The sequence below is a fragment of the Aulonocara sp. 'chitande type north' Nkhata Bay genome, linkage group LG5 (genome assembly GCF_057382095.1).
Source record: "Aulonocara sp. 'chitande type north' Nkhata Bay isolate Kocher_YH1m ecotype deep benthic linkage group LG5, A_spYH_male_GT1.1, whole genome shotgun sequence".
Classification (NCBI taxonomy): domain Eukaryota; kingdom Metazoa; phylum Chordata; class Actinopteri; order Cichliformes; family Cichlidae; genus Aulonocara; species Aulonocara sp. 'chitande type north' Nkhata Bay.
Window position 1 is genome coordinate 11547006 of NC_141348.1, and position 22957 is coordinate 11569962.

General features: G+C 41.5%; 5 protein-coding genes and 1 long non-coding RNA gene across 6 annotated transcripts in view; 2 read left to right on the forward strand and 4 right to left on the reverse strand.

The window, feature by feature from the left end:
• Positions 1-3360, forward strand: part of LOC147329903 (mitochondrial tRNA methylthiotransferase CDK5RAP1-like) — an 11521-nt gene extending 8161 nt beyond the window's left edge. Inside the window, exon 5 of the mRNA XM_086291328.1 lies at positions 2751-3360. Within this exon, the coding sequence (XP_086147454.1) occupies positions 2751-2944 (194 nt within the window). The 3' untranslated portion in view covers positions 2945-3360. The remainder of the gene's footprint in view (positions 1-2750) is intronic.
• The window catches only part of LOC147329904 (uncharacterized), a 195341-nt gene that overhangs the window by 164 nt on the left and 172220 nt on the right, over positions 1-22957 (reverse strand). Inside the window, exon 10 of the mRNA XM_086291318.1 lies at positions 1-769. This exon is cut by the window's left edge and continues 164 nt beyond it. Within this exon, the coding sequence (XP_086147444.1) occupies positions 533-769 (237 nt within the window). The 3' untranslated portion in view covers positions 1-532. The remainder of the gene's footprint in view (positions 770-22957) is intronic.
• LOC147329905 (uncharacterized) lies at positions 3638-11142 on the reverse strand. Its single transcript, XM_086290844.1, has 3 exons — positions 9311-11142; positions 8817-8845; positions 3638-5134 (listed from the first exon to the last, which is right to left on the reverse strand). Exons 1-3 carry the CDS (start codon positions 10751-10753, stop codon positions 3652-3654), a joined length of 2955 nt encoding a protein of 984 aa, XP_086146970.1. The 5' UTR covers positions 10754-11142; the 3' UTR covers positions 3638-3651.
• LOC147329906 (uncharacterized) lies at positions 5222-9017 on the forward strand. The gene is made up of 3 exons (XR_015129042.1): positions 5222-5551; positions 6840-6955; positions 7954-9017. It is a non-coding gene; the product is annotated as an uncharacterized LOC147329906 (long non-coding RNA).
• Positions 13415-16737, reverse strand: LOC147329907 (uncharacterized). The gene has a single exon (XM_086291325.1). It carries the CDS (start codon positions 16403-16405, stop codon positions 14957-14959), a length of 1449 nt encoding a protein of 482 aa, XP_086147451.1. The 5' UTR covers positions 16406-16737; the 3' UTR covers positions 13415-14956.
• LOC147329908 (uncharacterized) lies at positions 19121-22397 on the reverse strand. The gene has a single exon (XM_086291321.1). The coding sequence runs from the start codon at positions 22114-22116 to the stop codon at positions 20668-20670; it is 1449 nt and encodes a 482-aa protein (XP_086147447.1). The 5' UTR covers positions 22117-22397; the 3' UTR covers positions 19121-20667.

Genomic DNA, 22957 nt, shown 5'->3' on the forward strand with positions numbered 1-22957 from the left:
AGATAATCCATCCCACCTCACAGGTGTGCCACATCAGGATGCTGATCTGACATCATGAGTAGTGCACAGGTGTACCTCAGACTGCCCACAACAAAAGGCCACCCTGGAATGTGCAGTTTTTTTGCGCTATTGGGGGTCTGGGGACCCAGAACCGGTCAGTATCTGGTGTGACCACCATTTGCCTCATGCAGTGCAACACATCGTCGCATGGAGTCTATCAGATTGTCAATTGTGGCCTGTGGAATGTTGGTCCACTCCACTTCAATGGCTGTGCGAGGTTGTTGGATATTCGTGGGAACTGGTACACGCTGTCGTATACGCCGGTCAAGCACATCCCGAACATGCTCAATGGGTGACATGTCCAGTGAGTATGCTGGCCATGCAAGAACTGGGACATTCTCAGCTGCCATCTGCCCTGAACAATGTGAACCATGATTCATCCGTGAAGCGCACACCTCTCCAACGTGCCAGACGCCATCGAATGTGAGCACTTGCCCACACAAGTCTGTTACGGCGACGAGCTGGAGTCAGGTCAAGACCCCGATGAGGACGACGGGCATGCAGTTGAGCGTCCCTGAGACGGTTTCTGACAGTTTGTGCAGAAATTGTTTGGTTGTGCAAACCAATTGTTCCAGCAGCTGTCTGGGTGGCTGGTCTCAGACGATCTTGGAGGTGAACCTGCTGGATGTGGAGGTCCTGGGCTGGTGTGGTTACACGAGGTCTGCGGTTGTGAGGCCGGTTGGATGTGCTGCCATATTCTCTGAAACGCCTGTGGAGACGGCTTATGGTTAAGAAATGAACATTCAATGCACGGGCGACAGATCTGGTTGACATTCCTGCTGTCAGCATGCCAGTTGCACGCTCCCTCATTGCTTGTGGCATCTGTGGCATTTTGCTGTGAGACAAAACTGCACATTCCAGGGTGGCCTTTTGTTGTGGGCAGTCTGAGGTACACCTGTGCACTACTCATGATGTCAGATCAGCATCCTGATGTGGCACACCTGTGAGGTGGGATGGATTATCTCAATATAGCAGATGTGCCCACTACCACACATTTGGACTGATTTGTGACCACTGTTTGGGAGGGATGGTTATATTGTGTATCTGGAATGAATTTTAGGTCTCTACGTCCATCCCATGGGGAATGGGAGAAGTAACAAAGGTGTTGCGTTTATATTTTTGTTGAGTGTATGTATATATATATATATATATATATATATATATATATATACACACACACACACACACACACACACACACACACACACACACACACACACACACACACACACACACACATTGGGTGAATGTGCAGTAGTAGCAGCAAGCAGGTGAATTCTGTACATTAATATGAATAGATCAAATGTAAGCACAAAAGTAGCCAAGGTAGTGTTTTTCCTGGAAATTTTAAGTGAAAGGATAAAGTAACTGCTTAACACTTTAGTTTAACAATGATTAATGAAATGTAACTGTGTAACTCATCAGCAGTCTGCACAGTAGGGCTGTTCGATATAACGATATATATCGGATGATGATATAAAAACATCTATCGTTTCATTTTACGCTATCGTTTGTTTCGTGGTGTCGCAAAATAAACTGTTTACGGCAATATTTTTTCACCATTTTGATGGTCACTGTAGTGGCTATATTAATTTCTTAAAGTTCTCTCTTTCTCTTATATTTAATATAACCACACTACAGACGGACAAGTGACTGTTTTTATGCGTTGTCGTTAGCAACAACGACGGTAAAACCATCGCGTGTCCGCTTGTTTATTTTCCACATAAACCTTTCAGGATAAAGCTCAAGATCCTGTTGAGACTTTTCAAAATAAACCGAATTACGTGAAAGAGTATTCAGAGTGTTTACGGATGAGAAGCAAAAAAGAGCCACCAGGTGCTAAAACATAAACCTTAGACTCGAATGTTAGAACAGGCTTTTCCCCGCAGCACGCCGTGTAATAAATACTCACAAAGAAAACAGCGGCTGTTACAACCTATGTCTAAAAATGTATCGTTTCATGCATCGGATAAAACACTCGACTCCAGGCACACCACGCCCAGCTGGAAACACTTCACGCAAGTCGAGCTGCAGGAGATTCACAGAACTTTCAGAAAATGTAAAAATTTTGTGATTTATATCGTTATCAGGACGATAGATGTCTGATATCGGGATATGAGATTTTGGTCATATCGCACAGCCCTACTGCACAGTATGATGACATATTAAAACTGAAGAATATGTTGTACTTGTTGTAGTGTTTCATCATGGGTCCAGTTTTTACCCAGGTGCTTAAAGCCCTTCTTTACCCTCATGTAACACCAACAGTAATTTCCAACCACTATTTCCTGTTCCTGTCAGTCAAACAAACAGACGACAAACATCTTCTATAAACAGGAATAATGTCATTTTATCGGATTAGAAAACATCTAATCTAGCGTTGATATTACACTGCTGTTTAGTGTCTGGCTGATCTCAGTGTCACCAAAATATCTGCCCTACATGTCAAACAATGAGAGAACTTGAAACAGTACCATCACCTAGCAGCTTATTTTAATTAGCCAGCAAACAAACATTAGCACTAACATTGCTATTATTATAGTCCCAGTTAAATGACTTTGAATAGCTTTATTTCAAAAGTAATTTTACAATTTCACAGCCATTTAGCTGTGTTAACTGTACATGCTGTAGGTCATAAGGCGTGCATGGATCATTTTTATAATCAGCCTCTTATCTTTTGTCCACCACAGGCTTTGCCATGATAAATTGGTCAGTTGACAACCAGGAGCCGTACACCTTAACCTCAGAGGCCAGGACATCCAAGCGCAGTGCGAACACGAACTTCTTTAAATGGGATGCAAGATGGACTACAGAGGGCCACCCCGTCGCCAGACAACCAAGTGCTGTCCCTGTCCACGGCCAGTGTGAGAAGGACTCTCACTAAAGTCAACCCACACAAAGCTGCTGGACCAGACAATATACCTGGACGCGTGCTCGGAGCCCGTGCTGACCAGCTGACTGCTCTCTGATTTTTCTTTTATGAAAAAACACAAGTTGTCAAAGTTATTTGTTTGCAAATGTATTTCAGAAATATCGACATACTTTTTTTAATCAGCAGAAACTTTATGTCAGTAGTGCAAAAACCTGCACTGATCTGACCTCATTTCTTCCTCATCCTGATTCCTGACCTGGGAAGGGAGAGAAATATTTGTTTTTGTTTGTCTTCTTGTTTTATTTAATTCCTTGTGGGATTTGGATCCAACACGTAAAGTATGCATATTATGCACACACACAAACACACATGCAGCTATTACCCATTTCTTGTATTCTTGAATAAAGACATTGATTTGACACATTTAATTAGTGACCAATTGTTTTTATTGTTCAATTATTAAGAAAAAAGAGAAGGTGGGGGTGGGTGGGATGTAAAGAAGAGCGTAAAGTAAAGGGAGAGAGGAGAGAAAACCCCAACAATCCCCTCTGAGCAAGCACGAGGCGACAGTGGATAGGAAAAACTCCCTTTAAAGGAAGAAACCTATGACAGAACCAGGCTCTAGAGGGGGCAGTCAACTGTCGGGACTGGTTGGGGGGTGACTGTGAAAAGAGGGGAGGGAGATGGGAGAGGTGTTGGGGGGAGGGGGGGGGGGGGAATTAAGCTGGAGCAGAGGTGGGGGAAGAAGAGGTGACATTGGCAGTAGTGAAAGAAGGAGTGTTCTTCCTCCAGAAGAAGCGTTTTTTCTTTTTCTGCTTTTTCTCGAGGATGAGGATCAGCTCCTCGATTTTTTCTGTGTTTTGCTTCTGCAGCTTGTTGCATTTTTTCTGCACTTCTTCTTTTTCGGCTTGTTTTTCTTCCAACCTTTCTTTCAGCACTTTAGATGTTGCCTCCTGTTTTTGCAGCTTTTCATTTTCTCCTTCCAGCTCAGATGCTTTGAACTTCATTTTGTTGTAAAGTTCTTGCAGGTTTTGGTTTTTCTTCTCAAACTCCTGGAGAAGAAGTTTTTCTTCTCTCTGCTTACCGACCAGCTGTTCTCTCTCTTGAAGCAGGTCTTGATATTTGTGCAGTGTCTCATCGAACTTTACCTGCAGCATCCTGTTGTTTCCCTCCATGAGCTGGAGTTGGCACTCCATGTCTCCCTGCTTTCTGTCCAGCTGCTCTTTCTCTTGAAGGATTTCTTTATTTTGTTGCAGAGCTTCATCAAGCTTTCCTTGCAAGCTTTCATTTTGTTGCTTGATGCTCTGCAGATTGGAATCCATTTCTTTTTGTTTGATTTCTTGTTCCCTTTTCTCTTGGAGAAGCTTCTCATTTGCTTGCTCTGTGCGATCAAGCCTTTTTTTGTCTACACTGTACATTAGCTCCATGTCTCGGAGATTGGAGTGCAGCCCTCTCTTCTTCGTGCTGTCTTGCATCTTCTCTTGGAGGAGTTTTCTATTTTGCCGCAGAGCTTGATCAAGCTTTCCTTGCAAGCTTTCATTGTGTTGCTTGATGCTCTGAAGCTTGGAATGCATTTCTTTCTCTTTTAACTCCTGTTGCCTTTTCTCTTGGAGAAGCTTTTCATTTTCTTGCAGTGTGCGATCAAGCCTTTTTTTGTCTACACTGTACATTAGCTCCATTTCTTGGAGATTGCTCTGCAGCCCTCTCTTCTTCATGCCATCTTGTTTCTTCTCTTGGGCAAGGTTTTTATTTTGTTGCAGGGCTTCATCAAGTTTTCCTTGGAGCTCCTGGTTCTTTTTGTCCATGTCTTGGAGATCCTGTTGTTTCTCCTCAATAATAGCTTCCTTTTCTTGAAGCTGGTATGATAACTTTTTTAGTTGAGCGCTCTTTCGCTCATTTTCCTCCATCAAGAACTTAATGTTCTCTGTGTTTCTGAGCGCTTCAGCCTCCATTTCTTCCAAACGCTTTTCCTCTAGTTCCACTTGGTCACACCAAGGAAGAGAGGAAATGGAAGAGTCTAGTGGCTCATCCCAAGGAAGAGTGTAGGCGTCAACTTCTTGTCCCTTTGGATTTGTTTGAGACATGTTGTGTCTGGATACAGTTACAATTGCAAAGGATCCAAATATTTCAAAAGGCTTTTCTGGCGAACGGTTCAATGCTGCACACATCAAGGCTGCGAGAAACGGACTAAAAGTCGTTGCTCTTCACCCCTATTTATAGGTTTTTGGATCAAAGGATCAAAGGAAAGAATGGTGGTAAGATTCTACATGTGTGTGACGTCATAATTCTGTAAGGCAATGAGGTTGTCACGTGATATTTTTGGAGGAGGGCATTTTTCAACTTGGACAAATTATCAGTAAAGTTTCAATCTCTGTTATTTTCCCCCAAAAACGTGTTGTCGCAATAATGTTTTCTACTGTAATTGGTGCCAACAGATGGCGCAGTTTAAAGTTGGCTGTTACTCTGCCCAGGCTGCTACCATAGAAGAAGAATGTAGACCGATGTCCGCTGATCGTTTCCGTGTAAATCTTAGCATTGCTTTAGCCGTCAAGCTAAAGGTTTAGCTTCATACTGCCATATTTTCAGAGGAACAAAATATTTAAACGGTCTCAGATCATGGTGAGTATTTGAAAAAATGTTTATTTAATGTGAAGCCTGTCATGTGGAAAGGTTAGCAAGCGTAATTTTGCCTATTGTGTTATACACGGGTGCTTACATCCGAGTAGTGTTGATCTTTTCTAAGATCCATGGGTTTATCCAACGAGCAGCTAAGTCACCGTTATATCTGTAATTTTGTGTGCAACGTCTTAATGCAAAAAAACAAAACAAAAACACAATGCGTTTTTAAGCTCTCTCTGCGTTCACTGCCTCTGCAAGTGTCAAACTTCCTCGCTTTAGCTGATGCTAACCAACATTAGCGCTTACGGTTCGTATATAAACACAACTGTCAGCCCTTCACTTTTGGTGCCGACAACATTTTGAGCATTTTCTACAGTTTGTGAAATGGTCGCCATTGGCATTACATGCCAGTAGTGTTCGCTAATTGACTTTACCGGGGATTACATTTATTACAACGTTACTGCGTGGAAGTGATCATAGTGTATGCTTATGAACGCGAGTGGTAGGTGTTATTAGTGCGACTTTACCCTTAATTAGTTTTCCCACCGGAAGTAGAGTTGTTTATGCGACGTGATTGCTAGAGCAGTCCCAAACAATCGATCGCGTTTATTAACAGACCAATTCTCTCCAAACTTTTAGGGTAAGCTAGACTCGAGATATGGTTGCAATAATACGAACAAGGGCGCAACAGCATATTGACAATGGCGAGAACTTTAATATTTACATTGTGTTAGTGCACCCATCGCTCCGCATCCTTAACGCTACATTGATGTCGAGAGTCTCTGACACAGCTGTGCTCTGCAGCACAGACACCCTGCTTATCTGTGATTCGGCCAGACTGGTGTTGAACTCCAAAGACATGCGCGGGGTTAGGTTAGTTGGCTGTTGGTGTGAGTGGTTGTCTGAGTCTCTCTAATAACCCTCCAACAGACTGGCGACCTGTCCAGGGTGTACTTTTGCCCTATGACAGCTGGAATACAACCTGAATAAAATAAGTAGGAGAAAATGAATGATGTTTATGAAGTGTAGTTAATGTAGTCAGACAATAAGTTACCGAGCAACAGGCCACAAGTCTTGGTGCAGAATCATACTAAGATTTAAAAAATAAAATGTTGGCACTGGTGTTTGAAACAGTATACTGTCAGTAAGACTGGAGCAACTGCACACATCTGGAAACTAATAACTAGAGTAGTTAGTAACATTTTGTTACTGCATCCATTTAGCCAGGTATAATTAGCATGTCTACATACATGTCATTTCTAATGTGGTCCTATGTGGTATGTTGTAGGACAGTGAAGTGTCTGACACTGACCATGTAGCAGTGCCTGAGAACACTGGTATGGAGGGGGAGAACGCACCTCTTTACTGTATTTGTCGGAAACCAGACATCAACTGCTCCATGATGTAAGTATATATCAGTTTTATATTTGCAGTATGCGCAGTAGGGGTGGGCGCTAGCTTCAGCAATGTTATCAGAGATTTTTTTTTTTTTAAATGAAGAGCTTCTATTTCGAGAAAACTACCAATAAGGATATATGCACAGATATAGAAAACAATACTGTAACATTTTATTGATGCTTGCAGTTTGGAGGAAGCAGTATTTGCAAGTGTAACTAAATTCCAGGCATTTTCCATCCTTCTTTTCCTATCAGCTTTTTTCTAATTGTCAGTGTGAACCAAGGTGTCAGCAGCAGCATTATAGTGCAAAAGTAGTGACCCAGCATAGATCAAATGTAAGCACAAAAGTAGCCAAGGTAGTGTTTTTCCTGGAAATTTTAAGTGAAAGGATAAAGTAACTGCTTACCACTTTAGTTTAACAATGATTAATGAAATGTAACCGTGTAACTCATCAGCAGTCTGCACAGTATGGTCACATATTAAAACTGAAGAATATGTTGTACTTGTTGTAGTGTTTCATCATGGGTCCAGTTTTTACCCAGGTGCTTAAAGCCCTTCTTTACCCTCATGTAACACCAACAGTAATTTCCAACCACTATTTCCTGTTCCTGTCAGTCAAACAAACAGACGACAAACATCTTCTATAAACAGGAATAATGTCATTTTATCGCATTAGAAAACATCTAATCTAGCGTTGATATTACACTGCTGTTTAGTGTCTGGCTGATCTCAGTGTCACCAAAATATCTGCCCTACATGTCAAACAATGAGAGAACTTGAAACAGTACCATCACCTAGCAGCTTATTTTAATTAGCCAGCAAACAAACATTAGCACTAACATTGCTATTATTATAGTCCCAGTTAATTGACTTTGAATAGCTTTATTTCAAAAGTAATTTTACAATTTCACAGCCATTTAGCTGTGTTAACTGTACATGCTGTAGGTCATAAGGCGTGCATGGATCATTTTTATAATCAGCCTCTTATCTTTTGTCCACCACAGGCTTTGCCATGATAAATTGGTCAGTTGACAACCAGGAGCCGTACACCTTAACCTCAGAGGCCAGGACATCCAAGCGCAGTGCGAACACGAACTTCTTTAAATGGGATGCAAGATGGACTACAGAGGGCTACCCCGTCGCCAGACAACCAAGTGCTGTCCCTGTCCACGGCCAGTGTGAGAAGGACTCTCACTAAAGTCAACCCACACAAAGCTGCTGGACCAGACAATATACCTGGACGCGTGCTCTGAGCCCGTGCTGACCAGCTGACTGATGTCCTAGCGGGCATCTTTAACATCTCCCTGAGTCAAGCTGTTGTGCCACAGTGCTTTAAAACCACCACCATCATCATACCTGTCCCCAGACCTTCCCAAAGCCTAATTACACAATGATTGCCTGAGCCTATTCTTGTTAAATGATGAAAAACTCAAAGGCACGTTTGGGCAGTGGATCTGTGTGAAATCAGCAGCTTGCAAAACTAAATCAAAATGTGTGCAATTGATTCTAAAAATAGAAATCACAATAAAGTTCAACATTTACTAAAACCGCCATTCAGTCATCTGAGAGTCTTTACTCATGAAATTATAACGGTTAGATGAATGTATATGCAGTGATTTACTGATCAATGATAAAAGGGGAGATTTATGCAGTAACGAAGACTGTCATGAAAAGTATTTGGCATCTGATCTCCTGTAACCTGCGGAGCTAAGCTGTTTTACCAGCTCTGCTCTCTGATTTTTCTTTTATGAAAAAACACAAGTTGTCAAAGTTATTTGTTTGCAAATGTATTTCAGAAATATCGACATACTTTTTTTAATCAGCAGAAACTTTATGTCAGTAGTGCAAAAACCTGCACTGATCTGACCTCATTTCTTCCTCATCCTGATTCCTGACCTGGGAAGGGAGAGAAATATTTGTTTTTGTTTGTCTTCTTGTTTTATTTAATTCCTTGTGGGATTTGGATCCAACACGTAAAGTATGCATATTATGCACACACACAAACACACATGCAGCTATTACCCATTTCTTGTATTCTTGAATAAAGACATTGATTTGACACATTTAATTAGTGACCAATTGTTTTTATTGTTCAATTATTAAGAAAAAAGAGAAGGTGGGGGTGGGTGGGATGTAAAGAAGAGCGTAAAGTAAAGGGAGAGAGGAGAGAAAACCCCAACAATCCCCTCTGAGCAAGCACGAGGCGACAGTGGATAGGAAAAACTCCCTTTAAAGGAAGAAACCTATGACAGAACCAGGCTCTAGAGGGGGCAGTCAACTGTCGGGACTGGTTGGGGGGTGACTGTGAAAAGAGGGGAGGGAGATGGGAGAGGTGTTGGGGGGAGGGGGGGGGAATTAAGCTGGAGCAGAGGTGGGGGAAGAAGAGGTGACATTGGCAGTAGTGAAAGAAGGAGTGTTCTTCCTCCAGAAGAAGCGTTTTTTCTTTTTCTGCTTTTTCTCGAGGATGAGGATCAGCTCCTCGATTTTTTCTGTGTTTTGCTTCTGCAGCTTGTTGCATTTTTTCTGCACTTCTTCTTTTTCGGCTTGTTTTTCTTCCAACCTTTCTTTCAGCACTTTAGATGTTGCCTCCTGTTTTTGCAGCTTTTCATTTTCTCCTTCCAGCTCAGATGCTTTGAACTTCATTTTGTTGTAAAGTTCTTGCAGGTTTTGGTTTTTCTTCTCAAACTCCTGGAGAAGAAGTTTTTCTTCTCTCTGCTTACCGACCAGCTGCTCTCTCTCTTGAAGCAGGTCTTGATATTTGTGCAGTGTCTCATCGAACTTTACCTGCAGCATCCTGTTGTTTCCCTCCATGAGCTGGAGTTGGCACTCCATGTCTCCCTGCTTTCTGTCCAGCTGCTCTTTCTCTTGAAGGATTTCTTTATTTTGTTGCAGAGCTTCATCAAGCTTTCCTTGCAAGCTTTCATTTTGTTGCTTGATGCTCTGAAGATTGGAATCCATTTCTTTTTGTTTGATTTCTTGTTCCCTTTTCTCTTGGAGAAGCTTCTCGTTTGCTTGCTCTGTGCGATCAAGCCTTTTTTTGTCTACATTGTACATTAGCTCCATGTCTCGGAGATTGGAGTGCAGCCCTCTCTTCTTCGTGCTGTCTTGCATCTTCTCTTGGAGGAGTTTTCTATTTTGCCGCAGAGCTTGATCAAGCTTTCCTTGCAAGCTTTCATTGTGTTGCTTGATGCTCTGAAGCTTGGAATGCATTTCTTTCTCTTTTAACTCCTGTTGCCTTTTCTCTTGGAGAAGCTTTTCATTTTCTTGCAGTGTGCGATCAAGCCTTTTTTTGTCTACACTGTACATTAGCTCCATTTCTTGGAGATTGCTCTGCAGCCCTCTCTTCTTCATGCCATCTTGTTTCTTCTCTTGGGCAAGGTTTTTATTTTGTTGCAGGGCTTCATCAAGTTTTCCTTGGAGCTCCTGGTTCTTTTTGTCCATGTCTTGGAGATCCTGTTGTTTCTCCTCAATAATAGCTTCCTTTTCTTGAAGCTGGTATGATAACTTTTTTAGTTGAGCGCTCTTTCGCTCATTTTCCTCCATCAAGAACTTAATGTTCTCTGTGTTTCTGAGCGCTTCAGCCTCCATTTCTTCCAAACGCTTTTCCTCTAGTTCCACTTGGTCACACCAAGGAAGAGAGGAAATGGAAGAGTCTAGTGGCTCATCCCAAGGAAGAGTGTAGGCGTCAACTTCTTGTCCCTTTGGATTTGTTTGAGACATGTTGTGTCTGGATACAGTTACAATTGCAAAGGATCCAAATATTTCAAAAGGCTTTTCTGGCGAACGGTTCAATGCTGCACACATCAAGGCTGCGAGAAACGGACTAAAAGTCGTTGCTCTTCACCCCTATTTATAGGTTTTTGGATCAAAGGATCAAAGGAAAGAATGGTGGTAAGATTCTACATGTGTGTGACGTCATAATTCTGTAAGGCAATGAGGTTGTCACGTGATATTTTTGGAGGAGGGCATTTTTCAACTTGGACAAATTATCAGTAAAGTTTCAATCTCTGTTATTTTCCCCCAAAAACGTGTTGTCGCAATAATGTTTTCTACTGTAATTGGTGCCAACAGATGGCGCAGTTTAAAGTTGGCTGTTACTCTGCCCAGGCTGCTACCATAGAAGAAGAATGTAGACCGATGTCCGCTGATCGTTTCCGTGTAAATCTTAGCATTGCTTTAGCCGTCAAGCTAAAGGTTTAGCTTCATACTGCCATATTTTCAGAGGAACAAAATATTTAAACGGTCTCAGATCCTGGTGAGTATTTGAAAAAATGTTTATTTAATGTGAAGCCTGTCATGTGGAAAGGTTAGCAAGCGTAATTTTGCCTATTGTGTTATACACGGGTGCTTACATCCGAGTAGTGTTGATCTTTTCTAAGATCCATGGGTTTATCCAACGAGCAGCTAAGTCACCGTTATATCTGTAATTTTGTGTGCAACGTCTTAATGCAAAAAAACAAAACAAAAACACAATGCGTTTTTAAGCTCTCTCTGCGTTCACTGCCTCTGCAAGTGTCAAACTTCCTCGCTTTAGCTGATGCTAACCAACATTAGCGCTTACGGTTCGTATATAAACACAACTGTCAGCCCTTCACTTTTGGTGCCGACAACATTTTGAGCATTTTCTACAGTTTGTGAAATGGTCGCCATTGGCATTACATGCCAGTAGTGTTCGCTAATTGACTTTACCGGGGATTACATTTATTACAACGTTACTGCGTGGAAGTGATCATAGTGTATGCTTATGAACGCGAGTGGTAGGTGTTATTAGTGCGACTTTACCCTTAATTAGTTTTCCCACCGGAAGTAGAGTTGTTTATGCGACGTGATTGCTAGAGCAGTCCCAAACAATCGATCGCGTTTATTAACAGACCAATTCTCTCCAAACTTTTAGGGTAAGCTAGACTCGAGATATGGTTGCAATAATACGAACAAGGGCGCAACAGCATATTGACAATGGCGAGAACTTTAATATTTACATTGTGTTAGTGCACCCATCGCTCCGCATCCTTAACGCTACATTGATGTCGAGAGTCTCTGACACAGCTGTGCTCTGCAGCACAGACACCCTGCTTATCTGTGATTCGGCCAGACTGGTGTTGAACTCCAAAGACATGCGCGGGGTTAGGTTAGTTGGCTGTTGGTGTGAGTGGTTGTCTGAGTCTCTCTAATAACCCTCCAACAGACTGGCGACCTGTCCAGGGTGTACTTTTGCCCTATGACAGCTGGAATACAACCTGAATAAAATAAGTAGGAGAAAATGAATGATGTTTATGAAGTGTAGTTAATGTAGTCAGACAATAAGTTACCGAGCAACAGGCCACAAGTCTTGGTGCAGAATCATACTAAGATTTAAAAAATAAAATGTTGGCACTGGTGTTTGAAACAGTATACTGTCAGTAAGACTGGAGCAACTGCACACATCTGGAAACTAATAACTAGAGTAGTTAGTAACATTTTGTTACTGCATCCATTTAGCCAGGTATAATTAGCATGTCTACATACATGTCATTTCTAATGTGGTCCTATGTGGTATGTTGTAGGACAGTGAAGTGTCTGACACTGACCATGTAGCAGTGCCTGAGAACACTGGTATGGAGGGGGAGAACGCACCTCTTTACTGTATTTGTCGGAAACCAGACATCAACTGCTCCATGATGTAAGTATATATCAGTTTTATATTTGCAGTATGCGCAGTAGGGGTGGGCGCTAGCTTCAGCAATGTTATCAGAGATTTTTTTTTTTAAATGAAGAGCTTCTATTTCGAGAAAACTACCAATAAGGATATATGCACAGATCTAGAAAACAATACTGTAACATTTTATTGATGCGTGCAGTTTGGAGGAAGCAGTATTTGCAAGTGTAACTAAATTCCAGGCATTTTCCATCCTTCTTTTCCTATCAGCTTTTTTCTAATTGTCAGTGTGAACCAAGGTGTCAGCAGCAGCATTATAGTGCAAAAGTAGTGACCCAGCATAGATCAAATGTAAGCACAAAAGTAGCCAAGGTAGTGTTTTTCCTGGAAATTTTAAGTGAAAGGATAAAGTAACTGCTTACCACTTTAGTTTAACAATGACTAATGAAATGTAACCGTGTAACTCATCAGCAGTCTGCACAGTATGGTCACATATTAAAACTGAAGAATATGTTGTACTTGTTGTAGTGTTTCATCATGGGTCCAGTTTTTACCCAGGTGCTTAAAGCCCTTCTTTACCCTCATGTAACACCAACAGTAATTTCCAACCACTATTTCCTGTTCCTGTCAGTCAAACAAACAGACGACAAACATCTTCTATAAACAGGAATAATGTCATTTTATCGGATTAGAAAACATCTAATCTAGCGTTGATATTACACTGCTGTTTAGTGTCTGGCTGATCTCAGTGTCACCAAAATATCTGCCCTACATGTCAAACAATGAGAGAACTTGAAACAGTAACATCACCTAGCAGCTTATTTTAATTAGCCAGCAAACAAACATTAGCACTAACATTGCTATTATTCTAGTCCCAGTTAATTGACTTTGAATAGCTTTATTTCAAAAGTAATTTTACAATTTCACAGCCATTTAGCTGTGTTAACTGTACATGCTGTAGGTCATAAGGCGTGCATGGATCATTTTTATAATCAGCCTCTTATCTTTTGTCCACCACAGGCTTTGCCATGATAAATTGGTCAGTTGACAACCAGGAGCCGTACACCTTAACCTCAGAGGCCAGGACATCCAAGCGCAGTGCGAACACGAACTTCTTTAAATGGGATGCAAGATGGACTACAGAGGGCTACCCCGTCGCCAGACAACCAAGTGCTGTCCCTGTCCACGGCCAGTGTGAGAAGGACTCTCACTAAAGTCAACCCACACAAAGCTGCTGGACCAGACAATATACCTGGACGCGTGCTCGGAGCCCGTGCTGACCAGCTGACTGATGTCCTAGCGGGCATCTTTAACATCTCCCTGAGTCAAGCTGTTGTGCCACAGTGCTTTAAAACCACCACCATCATCATACCTGTCCCCAGACCTTCCCAAAGCCTAATTACACAATGATTGCCTGAGCCTATTCTTGTTAAATGATGAAAAACTCAAAGGCACGTTTGGGCAGTGGATCTGTGTGAAATCAGCAGCTTGCAAAACTAAATCAAAATGTGTGCAATTGATTCTAAAAATAGAAATCACAATAAAGTTCAACATTTACTAAAACCGCCATTCAGTCATCTGAGAGTCTTTACTCATGAAATTATAACGGTTAGATGAATGTATATGTAGTGATTTACTGATCAATGATAAAAGGGGAGATTTATGCAGTAACGAAGACTGTCATGAAAAGTATTTGGCATCTGATCTCCTGTAACCTGCGGAGCTAAGCTGTTTTACCAGCTCTGCTCTCTGATTTTTCTTTTATGAAAAAACACAAGTTGTCAAAGTTATTTGTTTGCAAATGTATTTCAGAAATATCGACATACTTTTTTTAATCAGCAGAAACTTTATGTCAGTAGTGCAAAAACCTGCACTGATCTGACCTCATTTCTTCCTCATCCTGATTCCTGACCTGGGAAGGGAGAGAAATATTTGTTTTTGTTTGTCTTCTTGTTTTATTTAATTCCTTGTGGGATTTGGATCCAACACGTAAAGTATGCATATTATGCACACACACAAACACACATGCAGCTATTACCCATTTCTTGTATTCTTGAATAAAGACATTGATTTGACACATTTAATTAGTGACCAATTGTTTTTATTGTTCAATTATTAAGAAAAAAGAGAAGGTGGGGGTGGGTGGGATGTAAAGAAGAGCGTAAAGTAAAGGGAGAGAGGAGAGAAAACCCCAACAATCCCCTCTGAGCAAGCACGAGGCGACAGTGGATAGGAAAAACTCCCTTTAAAGGAAGAAACCTATGACAGAACCAGGCTCTAGAGGGGGCAGTCAACTGTCGGGACTGGTTGGGGGGTGACTGTGAAAAGAGGGGAGGGAGATGGGAGAGGTGTTGGGGGGAGGGGGGGGGGAATTAAGCTGGAGCAGAGGTGGGGGAAGAAGAGGTGACATTGGCAGTAGTGAAAGAAGGAGTGTTCTTCCTCCAGAAGAAGCGTTTTTTCTTTTTCTGCTTTTTCTCGAGGATGAGGATCAGCTCCTCGATTTTTTCTGTGTTTTGCTTCTGCAGCTTGTTGCATTTTTTCTGCACTTCTTCTTTTTCGGCTTGTTTTTCTTCCAACCTTTCTTTCAGCACTTTAGATGTTGCCTCCTGTTTTTGCAGCTTTTCATTTTCTCCTTCCAGCTCAGATGCTTTGAACTTCATTTTGTTGTAAAGTTCTTGCAGGTTTTGGTTTTTCTTCTCAAACTCCTGGAGAAGAAGTTTTTCTTCTCTCTGCTTACCGACCAGCTGCTCTCTCTCTTGAAGCAGGTCTTGATATTTGTGCAGTGTCTCATCGAACTTTACCTGCAGCATCCTGTTGTTTCCCTCCATGAGCTGGAGTTGGCACTCCATGTCTCCCTGCTTTCTGTCCAGCTGCTCTTTCTCTTGAAGGATTTCTTTATTTTGTTGCAGAGCTTCATCAAGCTTTCCTTGCAAGCTTTCATTTTGTTGCTTGATGCTCTGCAGATTGGAATCCATTTCTTTTTGTTTGATTTCTTGTTCCCTTTTCTCTTGGAGAAGCTTCTCATTTGCTTGCTCTGTGCGATCAAGCCTTTTTTTGTCTACACTGTACATTAGCTCCATGTCTCGGAGATTGGAGTGCAGCCCTCTCTTCTTCGTGCTGTCTTGCATCTTCTCTTGGAGGAGTTTTCTATTTTGTCGCAGAGCTTGATCAAGCTTTCCTTGCAAGCTTTCATTGTGTTGCTTGATGCTCTGAAGCTTGGAATGCATTTCTTTCTCTTTTAACTCCTGTTGCCTTTTCTCTTGGAGAAGCTTTTCATTTTCTTGCAGTGTGCGATCAAGCCTTTTTTTGTCTACACTGTACATTAGCTCCATTTCTTGGAGATTGCTCTGCAGCCCTCTCTTCTTCATGCCGTCTTGTTTCTTCTCTTGGGCAAGTTTTTTATTTTGTTGCAGGGCTTCATCAAGTTTTCCTTGGAGCTCCTGGTTCTTTTTGTCCATGTCTTGGAGATCCTGTTGTTTCTCCTCAATAATAGCTTCCTTTTCTTGAAGCTGGTATGATAACTTTTTTAGTTGAGCGCTCTTTCGCTCATTTTCCTCCATCAAGAACTTAATGTTCTCTGTGTTTCTGAGCGCTTCAGCCTCCATTTCTTCCAAACGCTTTTCCTCTAGTTCCACTTGGTCACACCAAGGAAGAGAGGAAATGGAAGAGTCTAGTGGCTCATCCCAAGGAAGAGTGTAGGCGTCAACTTCTTGTCCCTTTGGATTTGTTTGAGACATGTTGTGTCTGGATACAGTTACAATTGCAAAGGATCCAAATATTTCAAAAGGCTTTTCTGGCGAACGGTTCAATGCTGCACACATCAAGGCTGCGAGAAACGGACTAAAAGTCGTTGCTCTTCACCCCTATTTATAGGTTTTTGGATCAAAGGATCAAAGGAAAGAATGGTGGTAAGATTCTACATGTGTGTGACGTCATAATTCTGTAAGGCAATGAGGTTGTCACGTGATATTTTTGGAGGAGGGCATTTTTCAACTTGGACAAATTATCAGTAAAGTTTCAATCTCTGTTATTTTCCCCCAAAAACGTGTTGTCGCAATAATGTTTTCTACTGTAATTGGTGCCAACAGATGGCGCAGTTTAAAGTTGGCTGTTACTCTGCCCAGGCTGCTACCATAGAAGAAGAATGTAGACCAATAGTACTTTAACGATGTCCGCTGATCGTTTCCGTGTAAATCTTAGCATTGCTTTAGCTGTCAAGCTAAAGGTTTAGCTTCATACTGCCATATTTTCAGAGGAACAAAATATTTAAACGGTCTCAGATCATGGTGAGTATTTGAAAAAAATGTTTATTTAATGTGAAGCCTGTCATGTGGAAAGGTTAGCAAGCGTAATTTTGCCTATTGTGTTATACACGGGTGCTTACATCCGAGTAGTGTTGATCTTTTCTAAGATCCATGGGTTTATCCAACGAGCAGCTAAGTCACCGTTATATCTGTAATTTTGTGTGCAACGTCTTAATGCAGAAAAACAAAACAAAAACACAATGCGTTTTTAAGCTCTCTCTGCGTTCACTGCCTCTGCAAGTGTCAAACTTCCTCGCTTTAGCTGATGCTAACCAACATTAGCGCTTACGGTTCGTATATAAACACAACTGTCAGCCCTTCACTTTTGGTGCCGACAACATTTTGAGCATTTTCTACAGTTTGTGAAATGGTCGCCATTGGCATTACATGCCAGTAGTGTTCGCTAATTGACTTTACCGGGGATTATATTTATTACAACGTTACTGCGTGGAAGTGATCATAGTGTATGCTTATGAACGTGAGTGGTAGGTGTTATTAGTGCGACTTTACCCTTAATTAGTTTTCCCACCGGAAGTAGAGTTGTTTATGCGACGTGATTGCTAGAGCAGTCCCAAACAATCGATCGCGTTTATTAACAGACCAATTCTCTCCAAACTTTTAGGGTAAGCTAGACTCGAGATATGGTTGCAATAATACGAACAAGGGCGCAACAGCATATTGACAATGGCGAGAACTTTAATATTTACATTGTGTTAGTGCACCCATCGCTCCGCATCCTTAACGCTACATTGATGTCGAGAGTCTCTGACACAGCTGTGCTCTGCAGCACAGACACCCTGCTTATCTGTGATTCGGCCAGACTGGTGTTGAACTCCAAAGACATGCGCGGGGTTAGGTTAGTTGGCTGTTGGTGTGAGTGGTTGTCTGAGTCTCTCTAATAACCCTCCAACAGACTGGCGACCTGTCCAGGGTGTACTTTTGCCCTATGACAGCTGGAATACAACCTGAATAAAATAAGTAGGAGAAAATGAATGATGTTTATGAACTGTAGTTAATGTAGTCAGACAATAAGTTACCGAGCAACAGGCCACAAGTCTTGGTGCAGAATCATACTAAGATTTAAAAAATAAAATGTTGGCACTGGTGTTTGAAACAGTATACTGTCAGTAAGACTGGAGCAACTGCACACATCTGGAAACTAATAACTAGAGTAGTTAAGTAACATTTTGTTACTGCATCCATTTAGCCAGGTATAATTAGCATGTCTACATACATGTCATTTCTAATGTGGTCCTATGTGGTATGTTGTAGGACAGTGAAGTGTCTGACACTGACCATGTAGCAGTGCCTGAGAACACTGGTATGGAGGGGGAGAACGCACCTCTTTACTGTATTTGTCGGAAACCAGACATCAACTGCTTCATGATGTAAGTATATATCAGTTTTCTATTTGCAGTATGCGCAGTAGGGGTGGGCGCTAGCTTCAGCAATGTTATCAGAAGTTTTTTTTTTTTTTAAATGAAGAGCTTCTATTTCGAGAAAACTACCAATAAGGATATATGCACAGATATAGAAAACAATACTGTAACATTTTATTGATGCTTGCAGTTTGGAGGAAGCAGTATTTGCAAGTGTAACTAAATTCCAGGCATTTTCCATCCTTCTTTTCCTATCAGCTTTTTTCTAATTGTCAGTGTGAACCAAGGTGTCAGCAGCAGCATTATAGTGCAAAAGTAGTGACCCAGCATAGATCAAATGTAAGCACAAAAGTAGTGACCCAGCATAGATCAAATGTAAGCACAAAAGTAGCCAAGGTAGTGTTTTTCCTGGAAATTTTAAGTGAAAGGATAAAGTAACTGCTTACCACTTTAGTTTAACAATGACTAATGAAATGTAACCGTGTAACTCATCAGCAGTCTGCACAGTATGGTCACATATTAAAACTGAAGAATATGTTGTACTTGTTGTAGTGTTTCATCATGGGTCCAGTTTTTACCCAGGTGCTTAAAGCCCTTCTTTACCCTCATGTAACACCAACAGTAATTTCCAACCACTATTTCCTGTTCCTGTCAGTCAAACAAACAGACGACAAACATCTTCTATAAACAGGAATAATGTCATTTTATCGGATTAGAAAACATCTAATCTAGCGTTGATATTACACTGCTGTTTAGTGTCTGGCTGATCTCAGTGTCACCAAAATATCTGCCCTACATGTCAAACAATGAGAGAACTTGAAACAGTAACATCACCTAGCAGCTTATTTTAATTAGCCAGCAAACAAACATTAGCACTAACATTGCTATTATTCTAGTCCCAGTTAATTGACTTTGAATAGCTTTATTTCAAAAGTAATTTTACAATTTCACAGCCATTTAGCTGTGTTAACTGTACATGCTGTAGGTCATAAGGCGTGCATGGATCATTTTTATAATCAGCCTCTTATCTTTTGTCCACCACAGGCTTTGCCATGATAAATTGGTCAGTTGACAACCAGGAGCCGTACACCTTAACCTCAGAGGCCAGGACATCCAAGCGCAGTGCGAACACGAACTTCTTTAAATGGGATGCAAGATGGACTACAGAGGGCCACCCCGTCGCCAGACAACCAAGTGCTGTCCCTGTCCACGGCCAGTGTGAGAAGGACTCTCACTAAAGTCAACCCACACAAAGCTGCTGGACCAGACAATATACCTGGACGCGTGCTCTGAGCCCGTGCTGACCAGCTGACTGATGTCCTAGCGGGCATCTTTAACATCTCCCTGAGTCAAGCTGTTGTGCCACAGTGCTTTAAAACCACCACCATCATCATACCTGTCCCCAGACCTTCCCAAAGCCTAATTACACAATGATTGCCTGAGCCTATTCTTGTTAAATGATGAAAAACTCAAAGGCACGTTTGGGCAGTGGATCTGTGTGAAATCAGCAGCTTGCAAAACTAAATCAAAATGTGTGCAATTGATTCTAAAAATAGAAATCACAATAAAGTTCAACATTTACTAAAACCGCCATTCAGTCATCTGAGAGTCTTTACTCATGAAATTATAACGGTTAGATGAATGTATATGCAGTGATTTACTGATCAATGATAAAAGGGGAGATTTATGCAGTAACGAAGACTGTCATGAAAAGTATTTGGCATCTGATCTCCTGTAACCTGCGGAGCTAAGCTGTTTTACCAGCTCTGCTCTCTGATTTTTCTTTTATGAAAAAACACAAGTTGTCAAAGTTATTTGTTTGCAAATGTATTTCAGAAATATCGACATACTTTTTTTAATCAGCAGAAACTTTATGTCAGTAGTGCAAAAACCTGCACTGATCTGACCTCATTTCTTCCTCATCCTGATTCCTGACCTGGGAAGGGAGAGAAATATTTGTTTTTGTTTGTCTTCTTGTTTTATTTAATTCCTTGTGGGATTTGGATCCAACACGTAAAGTATGCATATTATGCACACACACAAACACACATGCAGCTATTACCCATTTCTTGTATTCTTGAATAAAGACATTGATTTGACACATTTAATTAGTGACCAATTGTTTTTATTGTTCAATTATTAAGAAAAAAGAGAAGGTGGGGGTGGGTGGGTGGGATGTAAAGAAGAGCGTAAAGTAAAGGGAGAGAGGAGAGAAAACCCCAACAATCCCCTCTGAGCAAGCACGAGGCGACAGTGGATAGGAAAAACTCCCTTTAAAGGAAGAAACCTATGACAGAACCAGGCTCTAGAGGGGGCAGTCAACTGTCGGGACTGGTTGGGGGGTGACTGTGAAAAGAGGGGAGGGAGATGGGAGAGGTGTTGGGGGGAGGGGGGGGGGAATTAAGCTGGAGCAGAGGTGGGGGAAGAAGAGGTGACATTGGCAGTAGTGAAAGAAGGAGTGTTCTTCCTCCAGAAGAAGCGTTTTTTCTTTTTCTGCTTTTTCTCGAGGATGAGGATCAGCTCCTCGATTTTTTCTGTGTTTTGCTTCTGCAGCTTGTTGCATTTTTTCTGCACTTCTTCTTTTTCGGCTTGTTTTTCTTCCAACCTTTCTTTCAGCACTTTAGATGTTGCCTCCTGTTTTTGCAGCTTTTCATTTTCTCCTTCCAGCTCAGATGCTTTGAACTTCATTTTGTTGTAAAGTTCTTGCAGGTTTTGGTTTTTCTTCTCAAACTCCTGGAGAAGAAGTTTTTCTTCTCTCTGCTTACCGACCAGCTGTTCTCTCTCTTGAAGCAGGTCTTGATATTTGTGCAGTGTCTCATCGAACTTTACCTGCAGCATCCTGTTGTTTCCCTCCATGAGCTGGAGTTGGCACTCCATGTCTCCCTGCTTTCTGTCCAGCTGCTCTTTCTCTTGAAGGATTTCTTTATTTTGTTGCAGAGCTTCATCAAGCTTTCCTTGCAAGCTTTCATTTTGTTGCTTGATGCTCTGCAGATTGGAATCCATTTCTTTTTGTTTGATTTCTTGTTCCCTTTTTTCTTGGAGAAGCTTCTCATTTGCTTGCTCTGTGCGATCAAGCCTTTTTTTGTCTACACTGTACATTAGCTCCATGTCTCGGAGATTGGAGTGCAGCCCTCTCTTCTTCGTGCTGTCTTGCATCTTCTCCTGGAGGAGTTTTCTATTTTGCCGCAGAGCTTGATCAAGCTTTCCTTGCAAGCTTTCATTGTGTTGCTTGATGCTCTGAAGCTTGGAATGCATTTCTTTCTCTTTTAACTCCTGTTGCCTTTTCTCTTGGAGAAGCTTTTCATTTTCTTGCAGTGTGCGATCAAGCCTTTTTTTGTCTACACTGTACATTAGCTCCATTTCTTGGAGATTGCTCTGCAGCCCTCTCTTCTTCATGCCGTCTTGTTTCTTCTCTTGGGCAAGTTTTTTATTTTGTTGCAGGGCTTCATCAAGTTTTCCTTGGAGCTCCTGGTTCTTTTTGTCCATGTCTTGGAGATCCTGTTGTTTCTCCTCAATAATAGCTTCCTTTTCTTGAAGCTGGTATGATAACTTTTTTAGTTGAGCGCTCTTTCGCTCATTTTCCTCCATCAAGAACTTAATGTTCTCTGTGTTTCTGAGCGCTTCAGCCTCCATTTCTTCCAAACGCTTTTCCTCTAGTTCCACTTGGTCACACCAAGGAAGAGAGGAAATGGAAGAGTCTAGTGGCTCATCCCAAGGAAGAGTGTAGGCGTCAACTTCTTGTCCCTTTGGATTTGTTTGAGACATGTTGTGTCTGGATACAGTTACAATTGCAAAGGATCCAAATATTTCAAAAGGCTTTTCTGGCGAACGGTTCAATGCTGCACACATCAAGGCTGCGAGAAACGGACTAAAAGTCGTTGCTCTTCACCCCTATTTATAGGTTTTTGGATCAAAGGATCAAAGGAAAGAATGGTGGTAAGATTCTACATGTGTGTGACGTCATAATTCTGTAAGGCAATGAGGTTGTCACGTGATATTTTTGGAGGAGGGCATTTTTCAACTTGGACAAATTATCAGTAAAGTTTCAATCTCTGTTATTTTCCCCCAAAAACGTGTTGTCGCAATAATGTTTTCTACTGTAATTGGTGCCAACAGATGGCGCAGTTTAAAGTTGGCTGTTACTCTGCCCAGGCTGCTACCATAGAAAAAGAATGTAGACCGATGTCCGCTGATCGTTTCCGTGTAAATCTTAGCATTGCTTTAGCCGTCAAGCTAAAGGTTTAGCTTCATACTGCCATATTTTCAGAGGAACAAAATATTTAAACGGTCTCAGATCATGGTGAGTATTTGAAAAAATGTTTATTTAATGTGAAGCCTGTCATGTGGAAAGGTTAGCAAGCGTAATTTTGCCTATTGTGTTATACACGGGTGCTTACATCCGAGTAGTGTTGATCTTTTCTAAGATCCATGGGTTTATCCAACGAGCAGCTAAGTCACCGTTATATCTGTAATTTTGTGTGCAACGTCTTAATGCAAAAACAAAAACAAAAACACAATGCGTTTTTAAGCTCTCTCTGCGTTCACTGCCTCTGCAAGTGTCAAACTTCCTCGCTTTAGCTGATGCTAACCAACATTAGCGCTTACGGTTCGTATATAAACACAACTGTCAGCCCTTCACTTTTGGTGCCGACAACATTTTGAGCATTTTCTACAGTTTGTGAAATGGTCG

Excerpts from the sequence above, each read along its gene's own strand:
- LOC147329907 (XM_086291325.1), bottom strand. The coding sequence starts at position 16,405 with ATGTGTGCAGCATTGAACCGTTCGCCAGAAAAGCCTTTTGAAATATTT.
- LOC147329905 (XM_086290844.1), bottom strand. The coding sequence starts at position 10,753 with ATGTGTGCAGCATTGAACCGTTCGCCAGAAAAGCCTTTTGAAATATTT. Across the intron at positions 8,846-9,310 it reads CTTCCCCCACCTCTGCTCCA|GTCAGGAATCAGGATGAGGA; the intron begins GCTTAATTCCCC and ends CTCCCTTCCCAG. Across the intron at positions 5,135-8,816 it reads CAGGATGAGGAAGAAATGAG|AGCAACGACTTTTAGTCCGT; the intron begins GTCAGATCAGTG and ends ATAGGGGTGAAG.
- LOC147329908 (XM_086291321.1), bottom strand. The coding sequence starts at position 22,116 with ATGTGTGCAGCATTGAACCGTTCGCCAGAAAAGCCTTTTGAAATATTT.